Below are 23,206 nucleotides of genomic sequence, written 5' to 3'. Positions count from 1 at the left end.
TCAGCGGTCCCTCTCCGGGAGCCCCTGCCAAAGGAAGTGCAGTAGGTTGCTGCTAAGAAGGCCTTTTCTGTCATGGCACTCTGACCGTGAAATGAGCTTCCCAGAGAGGCATGTCTGGCACCTACACTGTGCCCTTCTGGCCACCAGGTGAAGACCTTCTTTTCCCAGGCATTTTAGTCTTTCAGTTTCTGTTTTAAATCTGCTAGTGTATTTTAAATCTTCGTGCTGCTGGTTTTATTTTGGTTATTTTATACTGTAGTTTAAAACTTTTGAATTTTTATTTATATTTCATCATGTTGTATTTTATCGTTTTAACTTCTGTAAACCACCCAGAGAGCTTCAGGATGGGGTGATATAGAAACGTAATTATTAATTAATTAATTAATTAAGGGTAGAATATTATTCTATTCCAGAATTAATAACCAATTTGTAAGGCAGCAATCCAAGCTCACTACCAAGGTGAGCATAACGAATGCACACATTTTGACCAGTGAACCAACTAATTATGAAATTTGGCAGCACCGCTATTCATAAAACTATGTATGACTAGAACTGGGTTGGGGCAAAGACCTTGATTGTTGATAGGTAAGCTGCTGTTTCTCAGGACATTCAGTTTTCAGTACCTCTTCCATTCAAAGCTTTTAATTTTGGACCAAAGAGCTCCCTGTTTGCCATCTGTAGAATGAGGTTTGTACTATCACTGTGCTTTGAAAAAAAATGGAGAACAAATATGCCTATTAACCTTAAACCATTTTGCCAAAAATCTCTCATGAACTTTGATGATTAGTTTTGCTCATTGTTATGTACATTTAGATCTGTATTTTGAGACAGACACATTTAGGGAGCAGTCCTACCGGGATAGGCGGCAGCCTCCGAACTTGAAGGTGACCACCTATCCAATGCAGGGCAGGAGAAGCACAGGGGGATCATACCCTCCATGCTTCAGCTGCCCTGCATTTGTGGCTAGACAGCCAATTTCGGCTGTCTAGCTGCGGGAAGGAGGAGCAGGGGGAAGCGGCTGCCGGACGACATGTTGGATGTGTTGTACCGGCATTTCCACCTTCCCTGCCCCAGAATGCCCCATTTTTGCCACTCTGCGCTCCTCTTCTGAGCACGGAGTGTGGGGCCGTTCTGTGCCGCCTACGAGGCAGCACAGGAGGGGGCGAAGGTTGGTTCTCAGGGAACCAACCTCAGAATGCGAGCTCAGAGGCCGGGTCCTGGAAACCGACATATCCTATGGCCATCCAGCTGCTTATGCAATCCTATGGGGATAGTCAGCCACCTCTGAACTTGGAGGCGGCCAACTATTCAATATGGGGTGGGTGGAGCACAGAGGAGATCCTCTTCTGGCCACCCTGCATTTTTGGCTAGACGGCTGATTTCAGCTATCTAGCCAGGGCGCATCGGAGCAGGGTGGGGGGAGTCTGGACAGTGCATAGGAAATGTCATAAAGGGGCTTCTACAGTCTCCTCCCCTCCCCACCCCCAGGAATGCCTGCTTTTTGCCTACTCCATGCTACTCTTACGAGCACAGAGCATGGGACAAACCACGCCACCTATGAGGGGGTGGTGAGTTGGGTTTCCGGGAACTGAGCTCAGAGCCCTGGCTGGCTCCAAGCTTGGTTCCCAGAAACCGAAAAATCCTATGGCCATCTCGACACTGTCTAGCAGCCATAGGATTGCACCCTTAAATATGAATTTTGAGAGGAAGAACCCACATGTAAAAACCTATTTTTCAAATCATGGTTAAAGCGAAAGCAGAACAGAGTTGCATTATGGGTAAAAATATGCACAAATGATGTGAGCTGGGCATAAATAGATTTGTCCATCCCTACATCGAGGGTTCCATGTTTAAAGGCAGCCTAAAAACAGTGTTAAATACAATAGGAGTTAGGGAATATGTTTTGATGCCAGAAAAGAACTCTGGTAACAGCACTCTTAAGGGTTACCATGGAGTTCCAGAAGAAATACTCAGAATTGGCAGCAACATCTGCTATCTGTCCCCCATAAATTTGAGATAGGACTCCTTTGGCTGCTTCCCAAAATTCAGCTATGGGACTGGTAAGGAAACAGTGAGCTGTCTTCCAGTATTGCTTTAATAGTCTCCATGTCGAGTTCACAGGCTTGGACCTAGCAAGGCCTAGAGCAGTGTCACTGTTGCCAGCCACTCACACCGAGATAAGAGGAAGAGACAACTCAAGATCCATAATCCAAAAGACTATGGCTGAGGCTACTGAAGAAAGTAACATACATTTAAAAACAAACAGACCCCTTCTAATCCGTTTCCTAATCTCAGTCTCCGAAAACGACTACTGGCCAAATGAAGTTCGAGCGTTTATTTGGAATAGAGGGAAGGCCAGCATTTTTCATTTGCCTCTTCCTGCCAACTTGTTGGCATTGTCAAGAGGCTCTCTGCAGTTGTTCTTCTGCTTTTCTTTTTTAATTTAATGTTATCTCTTGCTTTCAGTGTTGTTGTAAATTAAAATTAGTTGTTAACTTTATGATAATGAGGTCATTATAATGCAGCTCTATTGTATATTGATTACATTTGAGCTTCATTTGCTTAATGTGTCATCGAGTTTATTAGGTCTTTTCTAACATTCTTCTCAATGTGGGAGGGAAGAATGAAAGAAGAGTGGCAATATAGATGGGAAGCAGATGCTCGACTTAATTTGAAGGAGTTCACTGAAGTGGACTGAGTTACTGCAGCTGACACTCTCTGAGGACCTGTCCCATGAGAGCAAAAGAAGAAATGACAAATGGAAGAAAGAAGATGTGGGCAGTACAGACGTAACAAAGTGGGAACAGGAGACAAGAGATTAAAGATAATACAAATCTGAGATCGCCAGCATAGCTGCCAATAAGTTGCCAACGCCTAAGAGACAAAAGGGGAGGGGTGCACTTCATGGAAATCAAGAGTAGAACCTGGTAGGTTCTTGGATGGTGTAAGGTTAAGGAGTGGAGCCTAGTGGTAAAGAGGCAGAGAAAACACTCTGTTCATTTAAGGCAGCCTTTCCCAACCTGTTTTTTTCCAGATAAATTGGACTACAAACCCAATCAAACCCAGCCAGCATGGCCATTGCCTGTGCTGGCTGGGTTTGGTGGGCTTCGTAGTCCAACACTTCTACAGGGTACCGGCTTGGGGAAGGCTGATCTAAAATACACAGCTATTCCATGTAGCTACATGTTCCCTGTGCTTACCAAGAAATATTCATACATGATAGCAGGCCAACACAAAACAGCATAACACAACTTTGCTGTGTCACAAGTAGGGATGCTGGAGAAGTCCGCTGCGGACTCAAACAAGGCTGGATTCCCAGGAATCTGACCTGCGGAGTCCACAGCGGACCAGCTCCCCTTATATCCATGCTCGCTGGCCTCCACATGGGATGGCTCCCACGTTTTAAAAAGACAAGGTCCACAAATGGCAGCCGCCATTCGCAGACCTTGGGAAAATCATGGCTGTAAATGGCATATTTTATGCCATTTGCAGCCATGGAGCATTACAGCTATGTAAATTGCAGCTGTAAAAGCACTTTTATAGCTACAATTTACATTGATGTAAGTGCTTTATGGGCAAATGTCATAAAATACGCCATTTTCCCAAGGTTCACAAATGGCAGCCGACTTTGCCTTTTTAAAAACAGAAAGGCACCCCACAAATTCTGGTGGGCACATGCAAGAATCTGGGGAAAGCTGTTGAGCCCAAGTGGCCCGGATTTCCCCACGGTGGATCCCCCCCTGGACCAGACTTCGGGGGGTTCACCCATCCCTAGTACAAAGCAAGCACAAAGCAAGCACTAAAAGTATATAACTCAGACAGATTAGCCCAGCCATAGACTGCACAAATCTCTCTCTCTCTCTCTCTCTCTCTGTGTCTGCCTGTCTATCTCCCTCCCTCCCTCCCACGCACACATGTGCAGTATGTTATTAATAAGCTTAATAATAAGCATTATTAAGGATTTACAAGACATAGTTTCCTGGCTCTCTTTAGTTTAGCTTGAAGTTGCCCATGAACCCTGGAATGTAGAATCAAAGGGTTCTGCGCAGTTTAATAACAGCCAGCATTGTGCTCTAGAAAAGGTTTGCAAGAGGAACAAAGTCACAGTGGCATAATCAGAGGACCAATTATGGCCTGCATGTGAATTGAAATACTTAGGAAGTTAGTTAAGAAGAGATGCTGCTTTGTTTGCTGTTCTTTGTGGATAAGGATGGGTCACATGTCCCCAACCAACTTCTAGCGCCAGTGTTGGATCAGTATCCAACCAATCCACAAATTCTCAGCAACAGGAGGCCTCACAAACCTTACCGTGATTATAAGTGTTGCATGGTGGGGGGGATCACAAGGTAGAGCAGCTTCCCCAATGTAGTGCCATCCAGCTGTCTGGCTGGAGGAAGCCAGAAGTTGTAATCAAACACATCTGGAGGGCACCAGATTGGAGACGGATGAGGAAGAGTAAGTTCAGATTCCGAATCAATGAGAAAAGTGATTGTCTTCCCCTAAAAGTCCAGCATGCAACTATAACCCCATGAACCCCAAATTCTTGGCCAATCAAATCTCTGAAAGGACAACTTTCAAGATGAGTGTGTACCCAAACAACATAAGCTTCTTGCATTGCAAAAGATATTTCCAATAAATTTGTAAATGTTTAGATGAGGCTGGATTTCATGATGGTGTTCTGTGTCTGTGAGACATCCATTTCATTAATGTCAGATTCTGAGACAGTCGCTTAAGCTAGGCTTGTATTCATGAAATAAAAATGAGACTGGTTGCTAATCGCTACACCTCCTTGTAAATCCCACCTTTCTTGCAATGCAAAATTATGAACAGATGTTGTGTGCATCATAAGAATATCCATGCTATGCAGACTGATCAAGTGCTCTGCTCCTAATCTAAATCTCTTGTTGCATGTGCTTATCTATATAATGGTTATTGTGTAGGTTTAATCCCCTTTTCTGTGGAAAAGCCAAGCTCCTTAAGCCAAAGGTTTCTCAGAAGAGAATGTCAATACCTGTGTCTGACTAATATGGCCAGATGAGATTGTACAAGATTGTTATTAAATATATCATTTTCATGAGAGACTTCTCCTTCCTGAAATGTGTTTGTGCAAATGTTAGGAGTTCTGATGGCAAGCAATGTTTTGGCTCTTGGGTGCTATCCCTAAACACCTTGATTACCTCAGGTCCGTCTGATGTACCGATGAGCAAATGCTCCTCAGCTTGATTTGGAATTGGCTCAGTAATTATGAGCTTTCTCAGGGAGCAGTAAAAAATGCTTCTCTGCTTTCCCAAAGCCCCTGGTTCATAATGTGCATTATCTTATGAACCCCTGAGAATTGTAGTTTGTTTCCACCTGTCCTGTACTCAACCTAGGTGATGCAGAGCCACCTAGAAATTCACATACGCCCTCCAAACATCTTCAAAAAGGAGACAGTTTAAGTTGCAGTGTAATTATGAACTAGAAAAGGGGTAGGCAACATTTCCGGCCTGTGGGTGCATTTGCCCTTTTCCCTGGAGGGTGTGCTTGTCGGGGGGAGGTCCTCTTTTCTTGGCCTCTGTGGATTTCCTCTTTTCTTGCCCCCCTTGATGTCCTATTTTCTTGCTCCCATTCCTTTTTCTCCCCCACCCACTTGGGTTTCCTTCTTCTCCTTCCTCCACCTGCCACGTGCTGCTTCTCCCATCACCCACTTGCTCCCAGTGCTTCTGTTCTGCCTGCCATCCCTACCCACCATGTGCCACTTCTCCCCCTTCCCCACCCCCCGCCGGTCCACACACCCACCTATTGACTGCTTCTACGTTTGCTGCTGCTGAACATGTGCTGCTGCTGCTCACCTCAGAGTGAGGAAGCAAGAAGTCAGCAGATCAGGAGGACATATGTCTTCTGACTTTCTGCTTCCCGGCTGCAAAGGTGAGCAGCAGGGGGGAGGCAGGGTCCTGGCGGGCACTGTGTTCTTGACCACTGAACTAGACATCTGTTTAGAATAGTTCTTGGAGATTGTGTGAATTTCAGTTTTATTATTTATTACTTCCTTGATATGCAGCACAATTCTAAGCACGTTTACTCAGAAGTAACTCCCTCCATGCTCAATAGGGCTTACTTGTTAGTAACTGTGTTTAGGATTTCAGCCCTATTACATTTATATCCTGATTTCCTCCAAGGAGCTTATGGTATATCTAGTTCTCTCCCCCACTCCACCCCCTTTTATCCTTATAACTAGATCCGTGCACCACTTAGGTCCAAATCCTGAAACAAATTGGGGTGATTCGGACCACCTTGGTTTGGGTTTGAAGAGGGCCCAGAGCGTGTCAGAGAGACCCAAGATGATTCAGATCGCTTCAGACAATTCTGAAGCCCAGACAGCCTGTCTGAGCAAATGTAACAACTTGCTGGAGAAGGGAGGGGGAGAGGAGGAGTTGGGAGGGGGGAACTGAGCCTTGGCAAGTGACATCTCTAGGTGCTAATAGGGCTGAACTTTAAACCAGCAGTTTGTTTCCTTGCTTTGTACTGCTTGTTCTTTGGCTTCCCACCCTTCTCAATTACTATTCCTCCCCTTCCCATTTTTCAACTCTCTATATCCTTATAGAAAACCCAAAGAATACAAAACAAACAAACACCCCACCCCTTTTCTCTTATGTTAGGCTTTTAGTGTTATTTCGCTTCCCCTCACCCCTTAGCTTGTAGGTACTTTTTTCTTTCTGTACCTAGAATCATAGAATTGTAGACTAGTAGGGCTGGAAGGGGCCTACTAGGCCATCGAGTCCAACCCCCTGCTCAAGGCAGGAATCCAAGTCAGAACCTGCTTTTCTTTTGGTCTTGTGTGTGTGCGCGTGCACACTGTGTGAGTGCACCATACACATTATTGTGCACAAGCAAACAGTGTGTGGCCAAAACAGTCCAATATATACTGTGGAGCAAAGCACTACAAAATATACATAATATGAAGCATCATCATTTTTGCTGATTTTCCAAGACACTTTGCCTGTTGCTTGTTTTCCCTTGTGTACATCAAATGACCATAAGAAGCATATGATCAGGCTAGGCTATATGCATTTTTAAAGTATTTGCTGCATCCTACCCTTCCTGGAGAAAACAGCTGCCAAAATTATCAGGAGGCTGGAATAACTCCTCCATAACAGGCTTCAGTGTTTGGGCTGTTTAGTTTAGAAGAAAGGCAAATAAGAGGGGAGTTTTATAAAATTATATGGAATAGATAAAGTGCAGCAGTGTAATTAATATATAAGCCCCACTGATTTCAGTCAGTGTGACTTTTCCAGGTAATGTGTATTGCAATATTCAGCCAAAGAGAAGTTTAACTAATTTTTCTTTCTTCCCATAATGAAAGCCTCAGGTTTTCATTATGATTTAGGACTGACAAAAGGAAAGTACTTTCACACTTCAACAAAAACCTAGACCAGAGATCAGGGATAGTGACCTCCTAATCATCACCTTAAACATCTTCTGATTAGGATCTCTAATCCTGTGTGTGGCTGACAGTTTTTTACCTTTTTAGTTTCTGAGAAAAGGAAATTTTATGCATGGCTAGCACAAGAACTGCTGGATCAAACTATCTGAATTTTGGCAGATTCAGTTATCTCCAAAGGGGCTGGCAGGTGCCCAAATTTCATGCACTTCTGTGGAAGCACTGAAGAATTATCACTCTTTGCTTTGAGAGATGTCTTTGAAAAAAGCAAATTTTACCTGTGCCTAGCACAAAAACCCATGGGCAAAACTGTCTGAAATTTGGCAAGTTCGGTCACCTCCACTGGGGCTGCTAGGTCTCCAAATTTCAAGTACTTATCTTAAGAACTGAAAAGATTATGGTCATTTCAGTTTTCCAATGCAAGTCAATGGGAAAATGTAAAATCCGAATACTTTGGATATCGGAATCTTGATTTGGATCCAAATCTGAAGCCAATTTGTTGGGTCTGAATCAGTCTGAAGCAAATCAGGGCTGAATCAGAAGATCTGAATCGGCCTCTGAAGCGCATTGGAGGGCCGTGGATAGCCCTACTTGTAACAGCCCTCTGAAGTAGGACAGACTGAGAGATAATGTCTCTCACTAATAATGTCACAGTGATAATGTCACTGTCACTGCTGCAAAATCCTTTAACATGTTATCATGTAGGGTTTATTAGTCAGGTACTGCCTTCATTACTTCATTCATGGTAGCCATGTCAAATCAGTCATCCCATTCAGATTAGAGATGAGAGAGCTCTGCAAAGCAATCCTCAAATCAACGAAGAAATTATTTACTTCCTCCCAAATCAGAAAAACTCAGCTCACACGGGCACTAAAGTCAGAAGGAGCCATATGTTTGTTGCAAGAATGGAGTAGATCTACCAGGGACCTTCGGAGGCTGGGAGATTTGGGCTAGGAAGGTAATGGAGATAAAGAGCTGAATTTCACATAATGATTTAAATTAACAATCCAAAATGTTCACTGTAGGACTCTGTCATGTTCCCTTGGCCCCCTCCTTCCTCATGCACACACACAAGAAGAGAGGCTTCAGTCTCATGCCTTTAATTCACTATCAACAGGTTCATTACAGATACAAACCCTCAAAGACTCTCAGGCAAAGGAATACAGCCACTTCGCACATTTACGAATGGCAACAGGGAATCCAAATGGCAGCTATGACGTTGCCAGCAGTTTGAAACAAGAACTTACTGGCTAAAATAACTTAGGGAGGGATGTCCCTCCCTTCCAGTGATGCTCCCCTGCGTCGACCCTCACGCATAGCCAACTAGGCTGAACGTCTGAGCTCCGCCTCTAACTTTTCCCTTTTCGCTCTGCGCTGTAGTCTAGTATTCCTCAGGTCACACCCTGCACTCTCCTCCTCCTCCTCCTCTTTTTGGTTTCTCACAGGGGGCAGGGGCTTCAGGCCCAGCCATCTGGGTGTTAGCTTCCTGAGAAGCATGCCTATCCATATCTGAACTTGCCCGGGAAGATGTCTCCCCTGATTCTGGCTGTTCGCCTTCTGAGTCTGAACTGCTAACTATCTCCATATGCTCAGAATCAATCCTGACAGACTCTGATACACAGATATACAATTTTCAAGTACACAGGGTAGAGTTGTACATTAAAAAGTAACCCTGACAAATTTCAGGAGCATTTCCACATTTCTATAATGAAGTTGAAGGCGAGTGACAGATTCTCAGACAGATGTGCTGTTCATAGGTGTCTTCTGCTCTGGATTGTAGTGTTCAACCTGTTCTCTACAGGACTGCACTCCCTTTGAAGGATCTGGTTCACTATTTCTCATTGGGGGTTCTCATTGACCCAACTTTGTCACTGAAGGCACTGGGTGCTTTTCACCAGCTTTGGCTGATGCAGCAACTGAAAGCCTTTCTGGACAGAAACAATTTTGCCACGATTATCATCTGCGTTCCGATAACCTCTAGATTAGTCTACTGTAAATGTGCTGTATGTCTGACTGAGTTTGAGGACTGTCCAGTACCTACAGCTGTAAGATGGTAACTGGGACTAGACATTGGGAGCATATCTCACCACTTCTTAAATAGCCCCAATGCTTTGAATTGTGCCTTTTCCATGCACAATTCAAAGTGCTGTTGTTGACCTATAAAGCCTCTCATGGTTTAGGACCTGGGTACATGAAGGGTTGCCTACTACCTCCACATCAGCTCACCTGTACATGAAGGTCATCATTGAAGGCTTTATTCCAGGTGCCGTAGCCCAGTGAGCTGCAGTGTATGGAGAGAGCCTTCTCAGTGCATGTGTACCACCTATGGAATGCTTTCCCCAGGGAGGCTCATCTAGTACCTGTGTTATCGTTTTATTTTTCTTGATCTTTTAATAAATGTTTAGCCCTGATTGTGTATTGGTTTTATACTGCTTCGTCTGTTGTTTTATTTTTTAACTGTAGGGTTTGTTTTGTTTTTTCCTCCTATTTTTGTGATATTATTTTAGTTGAATATAAACCAGCCTGAAAAAAATATTTGACGGGTAAGAGATATAATTCTGTCAGTCTTGTAAGCAATGCTAGATGTGTGCCATAATCTATGGCTAACTCAACTGAGGTACAGGTGGTCTTAGAGTTCATATCATACCCCAGATTTCTTGCTCCCCTGGTTGCAAAGTATTACCCAGAATTTGTCCCTGCCATTCTCACTAAGGCTCCAGACCTGTTCCTGTGCATCCGTTCTGGGAATAAGTCGCATTGAATGCAATGGGGCATACTTCTGAATAAGCATGCATAAGATTGCAGTGTTCATTCTGTTGGAATTTTCTGAAATGACCATATTGTTATCATCCCTTCATCAAATAGCTTTAACGTATATGTTTTCCATTCTTCTCTTTGATACAGAAATCTTAAATGGAGGAGTATATGTTGGTCAGAACAGATTTCTTTGCTATGCGGATACTATTCAGTGGGAAGATATTGTTCGCAACCCTTTGGCTTCCAACTTCTCTGTGGTTCCAAAAAACAGCAGTATAGACTGTAAGTACTGGCTTTGTGATCCACTCTGGGATAGGGATGGGAGAATCAGGGAAGCTCTCAGTTGCCAAAATTCTCTGAACTTCACTTCAAAGCTCAGTTCGGCTCACACATGTTCTCATTTGTAACCTGGGGGGGGGGTCATGGAAAGGAAAAATGTGCATTTTGAATGGGAAAAGTGTGCACTTTCCCCCCAATTGACTAAAGTGTAAAAATGAATTTTTTTTAAAAAATGTGCAGTTTTAAGGTGCTCATTTTTTAAGTATAGTTTTAAAAATGCACACTTTAAAGAAAGTGTGTATTTCTAAAAGTGCATTTAAAAATTGTGCATTTTTGAAGGGCACATTTTTCAATGTGCCCTTCAAACACGAACACAAGTTCAGGAATTTGCAAACATTTTCTGAGAATATGTGCTCCCATTCATGCTTGGGCTTGCAAGTCGGGCATTTTTGAGTGATTTGCAAACTGAAATGAAATTCTCATACATCCCTACTCTATGTCTTTGCTATTGCACTGATTTGGGTCCATATCTAGTTTTTCTTTCTCCTGATTGCACTATTGTAGTAACATTTGTGTTAACTACTGTGCTTCTGTAGCATTCATGTGTTGTTTCATTGTGGTTTAGCAAGTCCAAGTACCTTTATTTACATTATTCATATGCTTCCTTTCCAACAAATTCCCATTTTTCATGCTAAGAAAAACCAGGATTTGAAACCCACCTCAAAGTTATCAGTCACTGTTTAAAATTCTAGTTCAAAGAAAACCCCTAGTTAGTTTTAACTGTGGTTAACTTCAGTGCTAAAAACCTGCTTAAATATGGTAAAGAATGGAGGAGGATTTCGCTCCAGGGATTTCTGACAGCAAGAAGCACCTCCCTGGGCAATTTGTTAGAAAATTAAATAAATGAATCTGGAAGTAGACAAAGGTAGATAGGAATATGATCTTCCAGAAATAGCTTAAGAATATAAATAAAATATTTTAAGATATCTGAAGTATAAGTTGGGATGGGTGGATCAGTCTATTTCCAGTCTGTATTAATTTTGCATGTGTTCATTCTGTCCTAGTGCCATCCAGTCCATCCTGTCCCATTTCAGCTTTAATCTACAAATTTGGATGTGGTAGATAAATCCACACAGACATTTGTGTTTAAATATATCATTAAATCTGTACTTCTAATATATTTTCTCAAGAAACGTGCACTTTCAAATCTATTTTACCTGAAAATATGCATTGTGAAATGCATTTGAGGAAGTGTTTTGAGCTGAGAATTGCATTGCAAAGTTCTGAGAAATACTTGGATACTCACATGAGTCCAGGAGGTACAGATCAGGTCAATTTGCACTGGAATTCACGAAAATTGAATTCCTCAAGCATCTCTAATATACAAATACATCAGAAATATCAAATTTCAACTGGCACATTCTAATTAAATTGTGTATTGTAGTGTCTTAAGAATTGATTCCAACCTTCTTATTTTCTATTGTTTTCTTTCTCTTTCCCTTTGCAAATTCTGTTCAAATGAGTTCATTTCACAAGATATTCCAAACCCCTCTTGAAGCAATCCTCAGTAGGCTGATCCTTTATTTTAGGGGGTTCTGATATGCATAGACAATCGTTGCTCTCTCTTCGTGTGCTACTGATTCCACTCTTCGTTGGTTATTTTCCTGGACTGGTATGACTTGATTATATGAGCAGGCAGCATTGAGCCCAAAAGCAATGTGGCTGAAAAGCCCATACAACAGAAATTGCATTCTGACAGGGGTAAAGAAAGTACCTAAACTGGAAACTAAAAGCTTCACTCAGTTGCCATGCTTTTAGTTTAACATACAAAAGCCCCAAGCTCAGCATTTGGAAATTTGCCACCAGGTCTATGAGGCTACAGATGGGGAGGTAGGATGGAATCAAAACATGCATAGGTATGCCTTTACTGCACAGGTGGTTCTCTGGTGTCAGTGAGCTATCAGCTCTCATGTTCAAGGAAGCCTGGATCTTTTCTTATTTTGCTGGCAAAAGGAATTCTATATAATGTTGCAGCTTTCATGATTCATAGTCAAGATGCCTGCAATTTTTTACTATGCCCTTCCTCGTTCACCATGTGCAAATCTGTGGGTGCATTCCCATGCATGTTAAGACATAAAAAAAGGCCCTACGACTCCCAGCATTCCCCAGCCAGCATGGGGAATGCAGCATGAGAACGTTTTTCTGTAGGACTTTTTCTGTCCAAACAAGCATAGGATTGCTCCTTGAAAGTATGGATGAATCAGTTTGACAAAGATACTGAGACTTCAGAACGCATCACAGAAAATTACATTTTTCTAAACAGTCAAAAGTCTATTCAAATTCCACATGCAGGTTTTCAAATGCCTGCAGTTAGCTAGATGTATACCAAAAAAAGAAAGAAGGTGAAGAAAATGCAAACATTCAAGTACAATCGCTCAAAGAAACAGAGGTGCCTTATTAAACTACTTATCAAGAGTTTGGAGGGAAGCAAGATGCTACTCAGTAGTACTACGAAAATGGTTTAAGATATAGTTGTGTTGTATGCTTGTTTCTGAAGATTTGAGATGGGAGGGAGGAAATGATGAAAGCACTAAAACTGCAGAGCTGTCATGGTGATCCATCAGTTTAGATGAACCTTGTGCATGTGGGCAACATCACTTTCCAGCACATCGCCTGCCTGAACATGCCAGATAGGGCAGAATACAGCTTTGAATAAATGTCTAGTGATCTAGCTTAGTGGGCTTGCTGTGTTCTTTGGAGAATTCTTATGGCCTAGGGCAGCACATGCTGTAGCGTAGGATACAGTTGTGGATAAGAGACTATGATGAATCATGAAGTCCCCATGAACTTACTAGGTGGCTTTAGACAAGCCGTTCTACTTCAGCAAACCCCTCATCTGCATTATGGGTATAAAAATAATACTGACCTGCTACACAGGGTTGTTAAAAGGATTGCAATAATATATGTGAAGGGTTTTGACCTCTCCAAACCAATATGTAAGTGCTTCTTATTGGGGTGCCGTCGTCCCCACCTCTTCTTGTTATTGGATGATTTCCAGGTCTGGAACCTCAACGGCAAGAAAATGTTCCTTAATTGCTGTATCAGAAGGAATCTACACAAAGTGTGTGTTTCAGTGAAAGGGCAATAGAGAATGAGAGAAGAGAAAGAGGCAATGCCACACTATATAAAAGAGCTCAATTTGTTATTATAGTCAGCTAATGGATGTATTGGATTTCCAAAAGCTCCTAAGTGGTTTAGCAGCACACAACCCATTGAAAATCAATGGAACGTGTGATCTTAACTTATATTTTTGATAATCTTGCCTTCAGAGCTTGACTTCCCAATTTCAGCTCCTCCTGATTGCCCAAATCAATGGTTAATGTTGAGACACATCTCTATCAAAGTGAACAGGTTGAACCTCTAGGATACTGAACACCAATTATTCTCTGATTCCCTGGAACTTGTGGATATTCAGTACTGAAGAGTTAGATGTTACCTATCTGTAGAAATCAGGCCTCTTCAGACTGTTTCTAGTGCTTCCTGGGGCAGAGCAAGCTTCTCTCCAAAGCTGGGTCAGAACAAGGATTCATTACCAATTCATCCTTGGAGATGCAGACATGACGTCTCCTGTTCAAATAGCATCTTTTGATTTCATTTCTCTAAAGACTGATTATGAGTGGGAGGAGGAGGGAAAGAGGGAGTGTGGTTGAGTGACTGACAGGTCCACCTTCCAATCCTAGAACACATTTTACCAGGGGCTCTAACCACTGTGCTTTGTGGTAGGGAATGATTTGTGACTGGTTGTGAGTTTAAAATTGTGTGTTTCTAAGCTTTCCCCACTCTCTGCTAGTTGGTTTTTAATATGCAAAGAGCTTAGGTGTGTTGATGGGCAGTAGAGTGTTTTTCTGGTGGCTACTCCCCCCCCCTTTTTTCTGCTTCCTCATTTGAGTCCTTTCTCCTTCCTAAATCATGCCTTCTCCCCATTCCTTCTTCTGCACTTCAATCTCCTGCCTGGTGCTTGCAGCTATTTCTTATCTTTCTTCCCCAGCTGTGTATCTCTCTTAAGACTTAGGATAGTTTATCCCCTCTCCCTCTTCCCCAGTTGGGTGGGTGGGGAGAGAAACTCAGGCTGCAATTTTATACCCACTTACCTGGGAATACACCTCAGTGAACGCAATGGGACTTACTTTGAAGTACAGGATTTCACTATTAATTTTTGAATTCAGTGTGGTCCTTATCCTTCAGTTCTTTTTCTCTTAATTAACAGTAGACTAGTATTAGTTGCAGTTAGTATTCATTTATTATTAATCATTATCCTGCAGTTTGTTTCCCAATACAATTTCTACTCCCCGCCCCTGCCCCACCACCTAATTTTCATTTCTTTTATTAGTGCTCTGACTTGTGTGGTTTGGGTAGGTTGTATTGTGTGTCCAGAAATCAAGGTGACCATTAACAGGATGGCCAGCTGTGGTTATATGGTCACCGATGGGGGGAAGACTATGTTGAAGGCCATGCAGGATGCTGGGTTTGTGAGCACAGGCTGTATTGTGCTCACAAATTCCACCTTATCTTGAGGGATGGTCTGGATTTGGACTGGGAGGTGGCACTTCAAAGTTCCACCATCTGCACCCTGGTTGACACTTGTCAGAAGATTGCAGGCCACCACAGCGTCATGGGAAATTGGATATTGTGGGAGAAACAGGCCAAATTGGGCCTCTCTCAGCACTGTATGAACTTGATATTCCTGATGGTGGACCAAATTGCAGAGCAGAAGAGAGTGGTGCATGGGTTGACAAGGCTGGGGGATATCAGGGTGCAAGTCATGAGCGGGATGTCATCTTGCAGCTGATGGTGATCTTACCCACTCTTACTACCTTGTATCCTGTTTTCCTGACCTTGCCTTGTGAATGAACCTCCATGTTACTGACCTTGGACTCCTACTTGACTCTGCTTCTCGGACTGGGTATTGTATCTGTGTTTTGACCCTGACTGCTCTTCAGACCTCTCTTTTGGATTGCTCCCTCTTGCCTGATAAAACTGCTTTTGATCATTGACTTGCTGGTTGATCACCAAAACAAAACACAGAGGGAGAGAAGGGGAAGTGAATCATTCCCTCCTCCCAAATTTGAGGATTCTGATTCCACATAAACTGTAGCACCTATCCATTCAAAACTGCGTGTTTCTTACCTAGCGACACCTCTGTGCTGTCTTTAGGCATGTGCGTACAAGCAAAATTTGAATTCGCTAAAGTTCTCCAAATTCCACTTCTAAGCTCATTCTGTCTTGTGTCTGTATCATATTATGATTTTATTTTTTTCTTTTCACATGAAAATTTGTGCATATTTTTCTGAATGTACTCAGCAGTTGTTGGCATCTTTGAAATCTAGCATTGATTAAAGCATGTCTGGGTGCATCTTTCAAAAGTTTGCATTTTTTCATTCACATTTTTTTGAACATACACATGCTGCCAAACACATTTTTTGGACTTTGACCACAGATTGTGTTTGAGCCCATGTCCAGTCTGGAAGGTGCGACCTGTGTAAATTTTGATCAGAAATGAACTGAAACAAAGTTCTCATATATCGCTAGCTTTCTCACATTTTCAAAAGAATTGTTCACAAGGAATATAGAGGGATAAGTGCATGCTGTTTTGGATACCCTCAAAATGCCTAGGTGGCTCTTGTATGAAAACTCCTTAGTCTATTCATCTGAAGCTTGGCAGTCCCCTCAGTAGGGGTAAGTATCCCTGCAATTTTCATCAAATCCTGCCAAGAAATAAACAAGTATTTCACCCATTTCTGAGTTCTGACAAAGAAAAACACACACGTTATAGTCGGGTTTTTCTAAATTACCCATAATAGTCATGGCAAGCATGAAGCCTTAGATTTCCAGATCTCAACTCGGGCTCAGTATCCAAGTCAAAGCTGATGGCCTCCAAATTGGTCTGAGCTGAACTGGGTCATCTTTTTGAAGCACTGAATTGGGTTCTGGGTTGAATCCTGGGGTTGATGCATACCTCTAGTATATAGAGAGAGGGGGAGGGAGGTCAAGGCTCAAGGAATGGGTTATGCATCTTTGCATATCTGTGCCATGAACTCGAACAGGATAAATTAAATCTACCCAGGGGAGATAATTGTTTGTCAGATTTCTGTCTGGAGCTCTGCCTAAGACAGTGGAACCCCACGCACAACAAATTTGACAATAATGCCATTGTTTGCCCATTATTGTTTTTGATAGCCTTTGAGGGAGTCATTTGGGATGATTTATGCTAGGCTGTCTAATGACAATGTAAAATTAGTAACTTCTGGCCTGTTTTTTAACTTTGAGATCCAGCTAGGTACCACAGTGACCTGGCTATCCTTCCTCCCATAAACTATAGGGAAGCAAATACAGCAACAGCCCTTATTCCTGTTCTTCTATATTTCTCTGTGGTGGTGATGGGTATAAAATAGGTTTCCTCAGCTGAAGCCTGCTAGTTATATACAACCTATTCTATTTAGGAGAACAGCATTTGATCCCAGTCAAACAAATCACCAGCAGAACATAACAACAATTTGTTTCCTTATGTTGGCTGACAGGAAATAAAGTGTGACTAATCCCCATTCTTAAAGTCAACTTTTACCTAATATATCATTTCTAATGCAACTCTAAATAGCAAACTACGTACCAGGAAAGTGACAATTGAAACAGTAGATGGTGAACACGTTTTTATTGTAGAGTTAGGTTAAATTATATGCTTTTATTAAGGTGCATTCAATTAACATTTTAAATGTATGCTGAGGGAGTAGGAAAAAAGCACTTTCACAGACAGGTGGTCCCTATATAGACCCCAATCACTGCGACAGGTGTCAGCCTATAATACTAATCACAGAATCTGTTCTTTCACAAAACAAAGGCAGGAGTAAGGAAACCTCCTTTTATTCCTCAAATGCTCACAGAATAATGTTTTTAACCACCATAAGTGTTTTCTCAGCTGGGAATTGTATCAAATCGATGCCTACTAGAGAGCCATTGTGCCCCCTCAAGTTGTTAACAATTTTTAAGATATACACTTATTTGCATTTCCTGTAATTAATGAATATGAACCGGGGGTATAATTTGCTTTGGAAAAATGGCAGTTGAAAGTATGGGGGCTGCATAGGCTGAGAATGCAGCAACATCAATATTTGTTTTTTGTTTTAAATCAATTTTTGCCAAGTGCTAGAGAATGAAGAGGAGGAAATGTAAGGAGGAAAGTAGACTTGTGGTGCTCTGGCATTTCAGACATGGAATTTAGTGGCTCCATGAAAGCATTTTATGTGAGAAAGCAGAAAAGGGTGAAAATGGTTCTCTGTGCTCCGAAGTACCACTTCATATAAATGGCTGACTGAAGAAGAATTTCAGCATCTGAAGAACAGTCCATGATTTCAAGTACCTGACTGCAACAAAGCTAGATTTTCCACATTTTCTAGTCTAGTCCCCTGTAGGGTCCAAGGGTGTGATCGTGCCCCACTTTATGGATGCTGAAATATCATTTTCAAGTTAGTTTCTGTGTGTATAGCTGATGCATGTAGTCTTTACTCCAGATTCTGAAGGATCGTATGTTACTGGACATACATGCATATGCAAGCCAGTTGTTGCCTAGGCAGGATGATGACTGAGAGCTCCCACTGCGTGTTGGGTTTACACAGTTGTGCAGCCTGACCCAATCCACTTGCAATTTTGTGCAACCGGCATCAGACTTCCCCAGTATATCTCTTTGGAAAATAAATGATGTGAATATTTATTTATTTGTTTGTTTAAATCATTTGTATCCTGCCCTATATCATTAAGATCTCAGGGTGGCATACAGATAAAATCAATTTAAACAATATGAAACAGTGAATAATTTAAACAGCTAAAAGCATATTAAACCATTAAACAAGCTAATACAAATTAAAAATCTAAAACAATAACACAGTTAAAACAGTGTGCAACTTCAGGGAATTCAATTAGCCCTCATAGGCTTTGGTGAAAAGCCTTGTTTTAACTTGGCACTGAAATGAACCCAATGTCTGCGCCAATCATGCCTCAAAGGGGAGGGCATTCCACAACCGGGGTACCACAGCAGAGAAGGCCCTCTCCCATGATACCATAGTGTATGCCTCACATTGGTGGGATGCAGAGGAGGGCTCCTCCAATAGAGTTCAGTCCTCGGGCAGGCATATACAGGGAGAAGCGCTCCCTCAAATATCGAGGTCCCAAGCTGCTTAGGGCTTTAAATGTCATCACCAGTACCTAGGGGTGTACAGATTACTCACCTCGTTCCAGGTGGGGCCATCCATGGGGGGGGGAGGCGATCCGTCCCTCCCCCCACAGAATTCTCCCTGGCCAGCTCCGCTCCATGGCAAGCCAGTGGAGCTGCCAGCCAGGCCCACCTGCAGCCGGACTTCCGTCGGCTGCCGGGCTGCAGCTGCAAATGGCGGCCACTGTAGCGGCCACCATTTGTGTCCCTGCGTTAGCCGTGATAGGCTATGTATATTTTACATAGCCTATCACGGCAAAACCCAGGGACAGAAATGGCGTAGCAGACGCTATTGCGTCCCTGCTCTTTGCCGTGATAGGCTACGTAAATACTTACGTAGCCTATCATGGCTAAGTAGGGAGGCAGATGGCGGCCGCAGACTGGGGTAGCCATTCGCAGCTGCAGACTGGGGCAGTGGACAGACGGGATGGCTGACAAAAGGTAGGGTCCATCCTGGGGAAATTTTGCGGGGTGGCGGGGGGATTGCTCTGTTCTGCCACGGAGTCGGGGGGGCGATTCTAAAGAATCTGGCCTCATTGGAGTCTGTGGTGGAATTCTCTACAATCCCTATCAGTACCTTGATTTTGGACTGGAAGCTTATTGGCAGCCAGTGCAATTCCTTTGAAACTGGCATTATATGATCTTTATGTGATGTTCCAGTCAACAGTCTAACTGCTGCATTTTGCACTAGCTGCAACTAGGGATGTCAGAGAATTCCGCCACGGATCTCGGTGAGGCCGAATGCCAGTGCAGTTGGCCCCCAGAAATCTGTGGCAGAACGGCCTGCCACCCCCCCCGCCCTCCCCGCGGAATTCCCCTGGGACAAGACTTACCAGGGGCAGATGTTCCGGGTGGCGGTGGCTCCAGTGGCGGCTCCGGCAGCGGTGGCTGGTCTTCCGACCGCCTGCTGCCCCCGCCGCCATTTGCAGTCTGGAGGTGTGTTTGTTTGGTTGGTTTTTTACAGGGACATGATAAGCTATGTAAAGATTTACGTAGCCTATCACAGTTGGGTTAAAAAAAAAATGCGTACGCAAATGGCGGCGGCTACGGCCGCTGCCATTTGCGTTCCTTATTTTTCACTGTCTTTGTCTATGTAAATATTTACGTAGACTATTATGGCAAAAACAAAGGGGAATGCAAATACCGTAGCGGGCGTTATTTGTGTTCTTTTTTGATTCGCCATTTTAGCCTATGTAAATATTTACATAGACAATTATGGCGAAAATAAAGGGGAACGCAAATAGCACCCGCTACGCTATTTGCATTCCCCTTTGTTTTCTCCGTAATAGTCTATGTAAATATTTATGTAGACAAAGACAGCGAAAAATAAGGAGCGCAAATGGCAGCGGCCGTAGCCGCCGCCATTTGCATACTTTCCCCCACCCAGAGCCCTCCGCAGCCAGAAATCCAGCTGCGGAAGGCTCTGGCCTGGGCTGGGCCTGGCCGGCTGCTCCGCAGAGCCTCCACGGAGCACAGCCGGCCATTGAGGATTCCGGGGGGGAGGAACGGATCGCCTCCCCCCCCGTCGAGGATTCTGGGGGGAGGGATGGAATGCATCCCCCCCACCATAAACATAATCCGTGGAAAGGTAAGTGACTTTCGTACATCCCTAGCTGCAACTTCTGAGCTGTCTTCAAGGGCAGCCTTACGTAAAGTGCATTGCAGTAGTCTAATTGGGAAGTTACCAGCACATGCACTACTGTGGCTAGGTTATCCCTGTCCAGGAAAGGCCGTAGCTGGCAGATCAGCCAAAGCTGGCCCAAGTACTCCATGCCACAGAGTCCACCTGGGGCTCCAGTGACAGAAATGGATGTAGGAGTACTCTTGATCTGTACACTTGCTCCTTCAGGGAGAGTGCACCCCCATCCAGGACAGGTCGCTTACCCAATTCCCAGACTCAGGAACCACCAATCCACAGAGTTTGTCTTATTAGGATTTAGCTTGAATTTATTGGCCTTCATCCAGCCCATTACAACCTCCAGGCACTGGACCTTCACAGCCCCAGCTGACTCCAACAACAAGGAGAAGCAGCGCTGAGCATCATCAGCATACTGGTTACATCCCACCCCAAAACTCTGAATGACCTATCCCAACAGCTTCATATAGATGTTGAACAGCATGGGGGATAGAATAGAACCCTGTGGCACCCCACAGCTTAATAGCCATAGGGTAGATCAGGAATCCCCCAATACCACTTTCTGGAATCAGCCCTTCAGGTAGGAGCGGAACCACTGTAGCACAGTGCCCCCAACTCCCACCTCACAGAGCCAATCCAGTAAGACACCATGATCAATGGTATCAAGAGCGGCTGAGAGATCCCAGAGGATCAAGAGGGTAGCACTCCCCCTGTCTTTCACCTGGAGTAGGTCGCCAGTTAGAGCAACCAAGGCCGTTTCAGTGCCATACCTAGGGATGTCAGAGAATTCTGCCACGGATCTCGGTGAGGCCGAATGCCAGTGCATTCAGCCCCCTGAAATCTGTGGCGGAACGAAGCCCCTGCCCCCCCCCAAACCCCCAAGCACTTACCTGCTGCCGTCCACGCTGACTTGTGAATGGCGGCTGCCCTGCGGCCGCCGTTCGCTTCTTCATCATAGCGTGATAGGCTACGTAAATACTTACGTAGCCTATCACGGCTAACGCAGGGACGCCTTTTGCGTCCCTGCAGAGGCCGTGATAGGCTACCTAAGTATTTACGTAGCCTATCACACGGCAAGCCCCCTCCCAAAAAAAACAGCTTACACAAATGGTGGCAGCTATGGCGGCCGCCATTTGCATTCCCTGTTTTTAGCCGTTTTAGCCTATGTAAATATTTACGTAGGCTATTACAGTGAAAAACAAGGGGAACGCAAATAGTGTAGTGGGTGCTATTTGCATTCCGTTTTTTTCTCTGTAATAGCCTACGTAAATATTTACGTAGGCTAATACGGGGGGGGGGGGAAGGAACGCAAATGGCGCCCACTACGCTATTTGTGTTCCTCTTGTTTTTTGCCGTAAAAGCCTATGTAAATATTTACGTAGGCTAAAACAGCTAAAAATAGGGAACGCAAATGGTGGCCGCCGTAGCTGCCGCCATTTGCGTACGCTGTTTTTTGGGGGGGGCTTGCCGTGATAGGCTACGTAAATACTTACATGGCCTATCACGGCAGCTTCGCAGGACGCAAATGGCGGCCGCTATGGCGGCCTCCATTTGTGTCCGCAGCAGCCTGTCCACGGCCGGAACTCTGGCTGTGGATGGCCCTGGCCAGCGGCTCTGTGGAGCCGGCCCAGGGAGGATTCCGGTGGGAGGGATGCCCCCCGACCGCGATTCCAAGCTCCGCAAAGGTAAGTGACTTTCGTACATCCCTAGCCATACCCTGGCCTGAAACCAGACCTGAATATGTTAGCCTGAATGTGTCTTATTATGGAATATGTCCTACAATATATGCAGCTGGATGATCAGCACTCTCTGAAGCAAAAGTGGGATGGCTCTTCGAACTAGGGGTGTACGGATTTCCCATCATCTGTTCCGGTGGGGAATCCGTGTGGGAGGGAGGCGATCCATTCCTCCCCTGCCCCCTGGAATTCTCCAGAGCAGTTCCGCTCTGCTCGGATTCCGGGGTGGGGGGGAACTGGCTTGGGGCGTGCTTACCTTTTCTCCTGCCAGCCAAAGCCTTTCATCTCCTCCCTGTCCCTGCTGATTGCCATGTCTTTAAAAAAAAAGGCGATCAGGAGGCTGTGCCCATAGACTTATATGCAAATAGAGTCATGAATCTTGCGTATAAGTCTATGTGTCCATAGGCTTATATGCAAGATTCACTGCTCTATTTTACATATAAGTCTAGGGGCACATCCTGCTGATCACATGTGCCCATAGACTTATACGCAAAATAGAGCCGTGAATCTTACATATAAGCCTATGGACACATAGACTTATATGCAAGATTCATGATTCTATTTGCATATAAATCTATGGGCACATCCTCCCGATCGCCATTTTTTGTTGATTTATTTTTTTTAAGACATGGCAATTGGCAGGGACAGGGAGGAGGCGAATGGCTCTGGCTGGCAAGAAGCAGCCGAGTGCCATTCCGCCTCCAGTCCTCCTGGAGCGGAGGTAAGTGCTCCCGATCCGCTGCAGATTCCTGAGGCCAGATTCCAAGGAATCCGGCCTCATTTGAATCCACAGCTGATTTCTCTAACATCCCTACTTCAAACAGCTCTCCCCTGTAGGAACAGTTAAAGGGAGAGCTAATCCCATCCAAACACACACACTTTGTTAGTCTTCAGGGTAAATCTTGCCTCAAAGAACTAGGCAGAGCAACTCAGTTCTCACTGTGCTGCCAGAAATAGGGATGGGTGAGAATTTCAGTTTGATTCTGAAACAAATTAACCAACATTTGCAAAGTTCTCCATACTGAGGATAAAAAGAACTTGAGATTTTAAAAATTCAAATGTGGGAGAAAATGGAACTGACAGATTCATTCATCCTGACCCAGCTTAGTTCTTAA

General features: G+C 44.0%; 1 protein-coding gene across 1 annotated transcript in view; it reads left to right on the top strand.

Annotated features, from left to right (window-relative positions):
* Positions 1-23,206, top strand: part of ERBB4 (erb-b2 receptor tyrosine kinase 4) — a 719,874-nt gene that overhangs the window by 357,049 nt on the left and 339,619 nt on the right. The window contains exon 4 of the mRNA XM_084807761.1: positions 10,325-10,459. Within this exon, the coding sequence (XP_084663887.1) occupies positions 10,325-10,459 (135 nt within the window). The remainder of the gene's footprint in view (positions 1-10,324; positions 10,460-23,206) is intronic.

The sequence above is a fragment of the Heloderma suspectum genome, chromosome 1 (genome assembly GCF_057233095.1).
Source record: "Heloderma suspectum isolate Gila_16-S chromosome 1, 16-S_ref, whole genome shotgun sequence".
NCBI classification, from domain to species: Eukaryota; Metazoa; Chordata; class Lepidosauria; order Squamata; family Helodermatidae; genus Heloderma; species Heloderma suspectum.
Note: the sequence above shows the minus strand (reverse complement) of the source record. Positions and strands in the feature narration are given on the sequence as shown.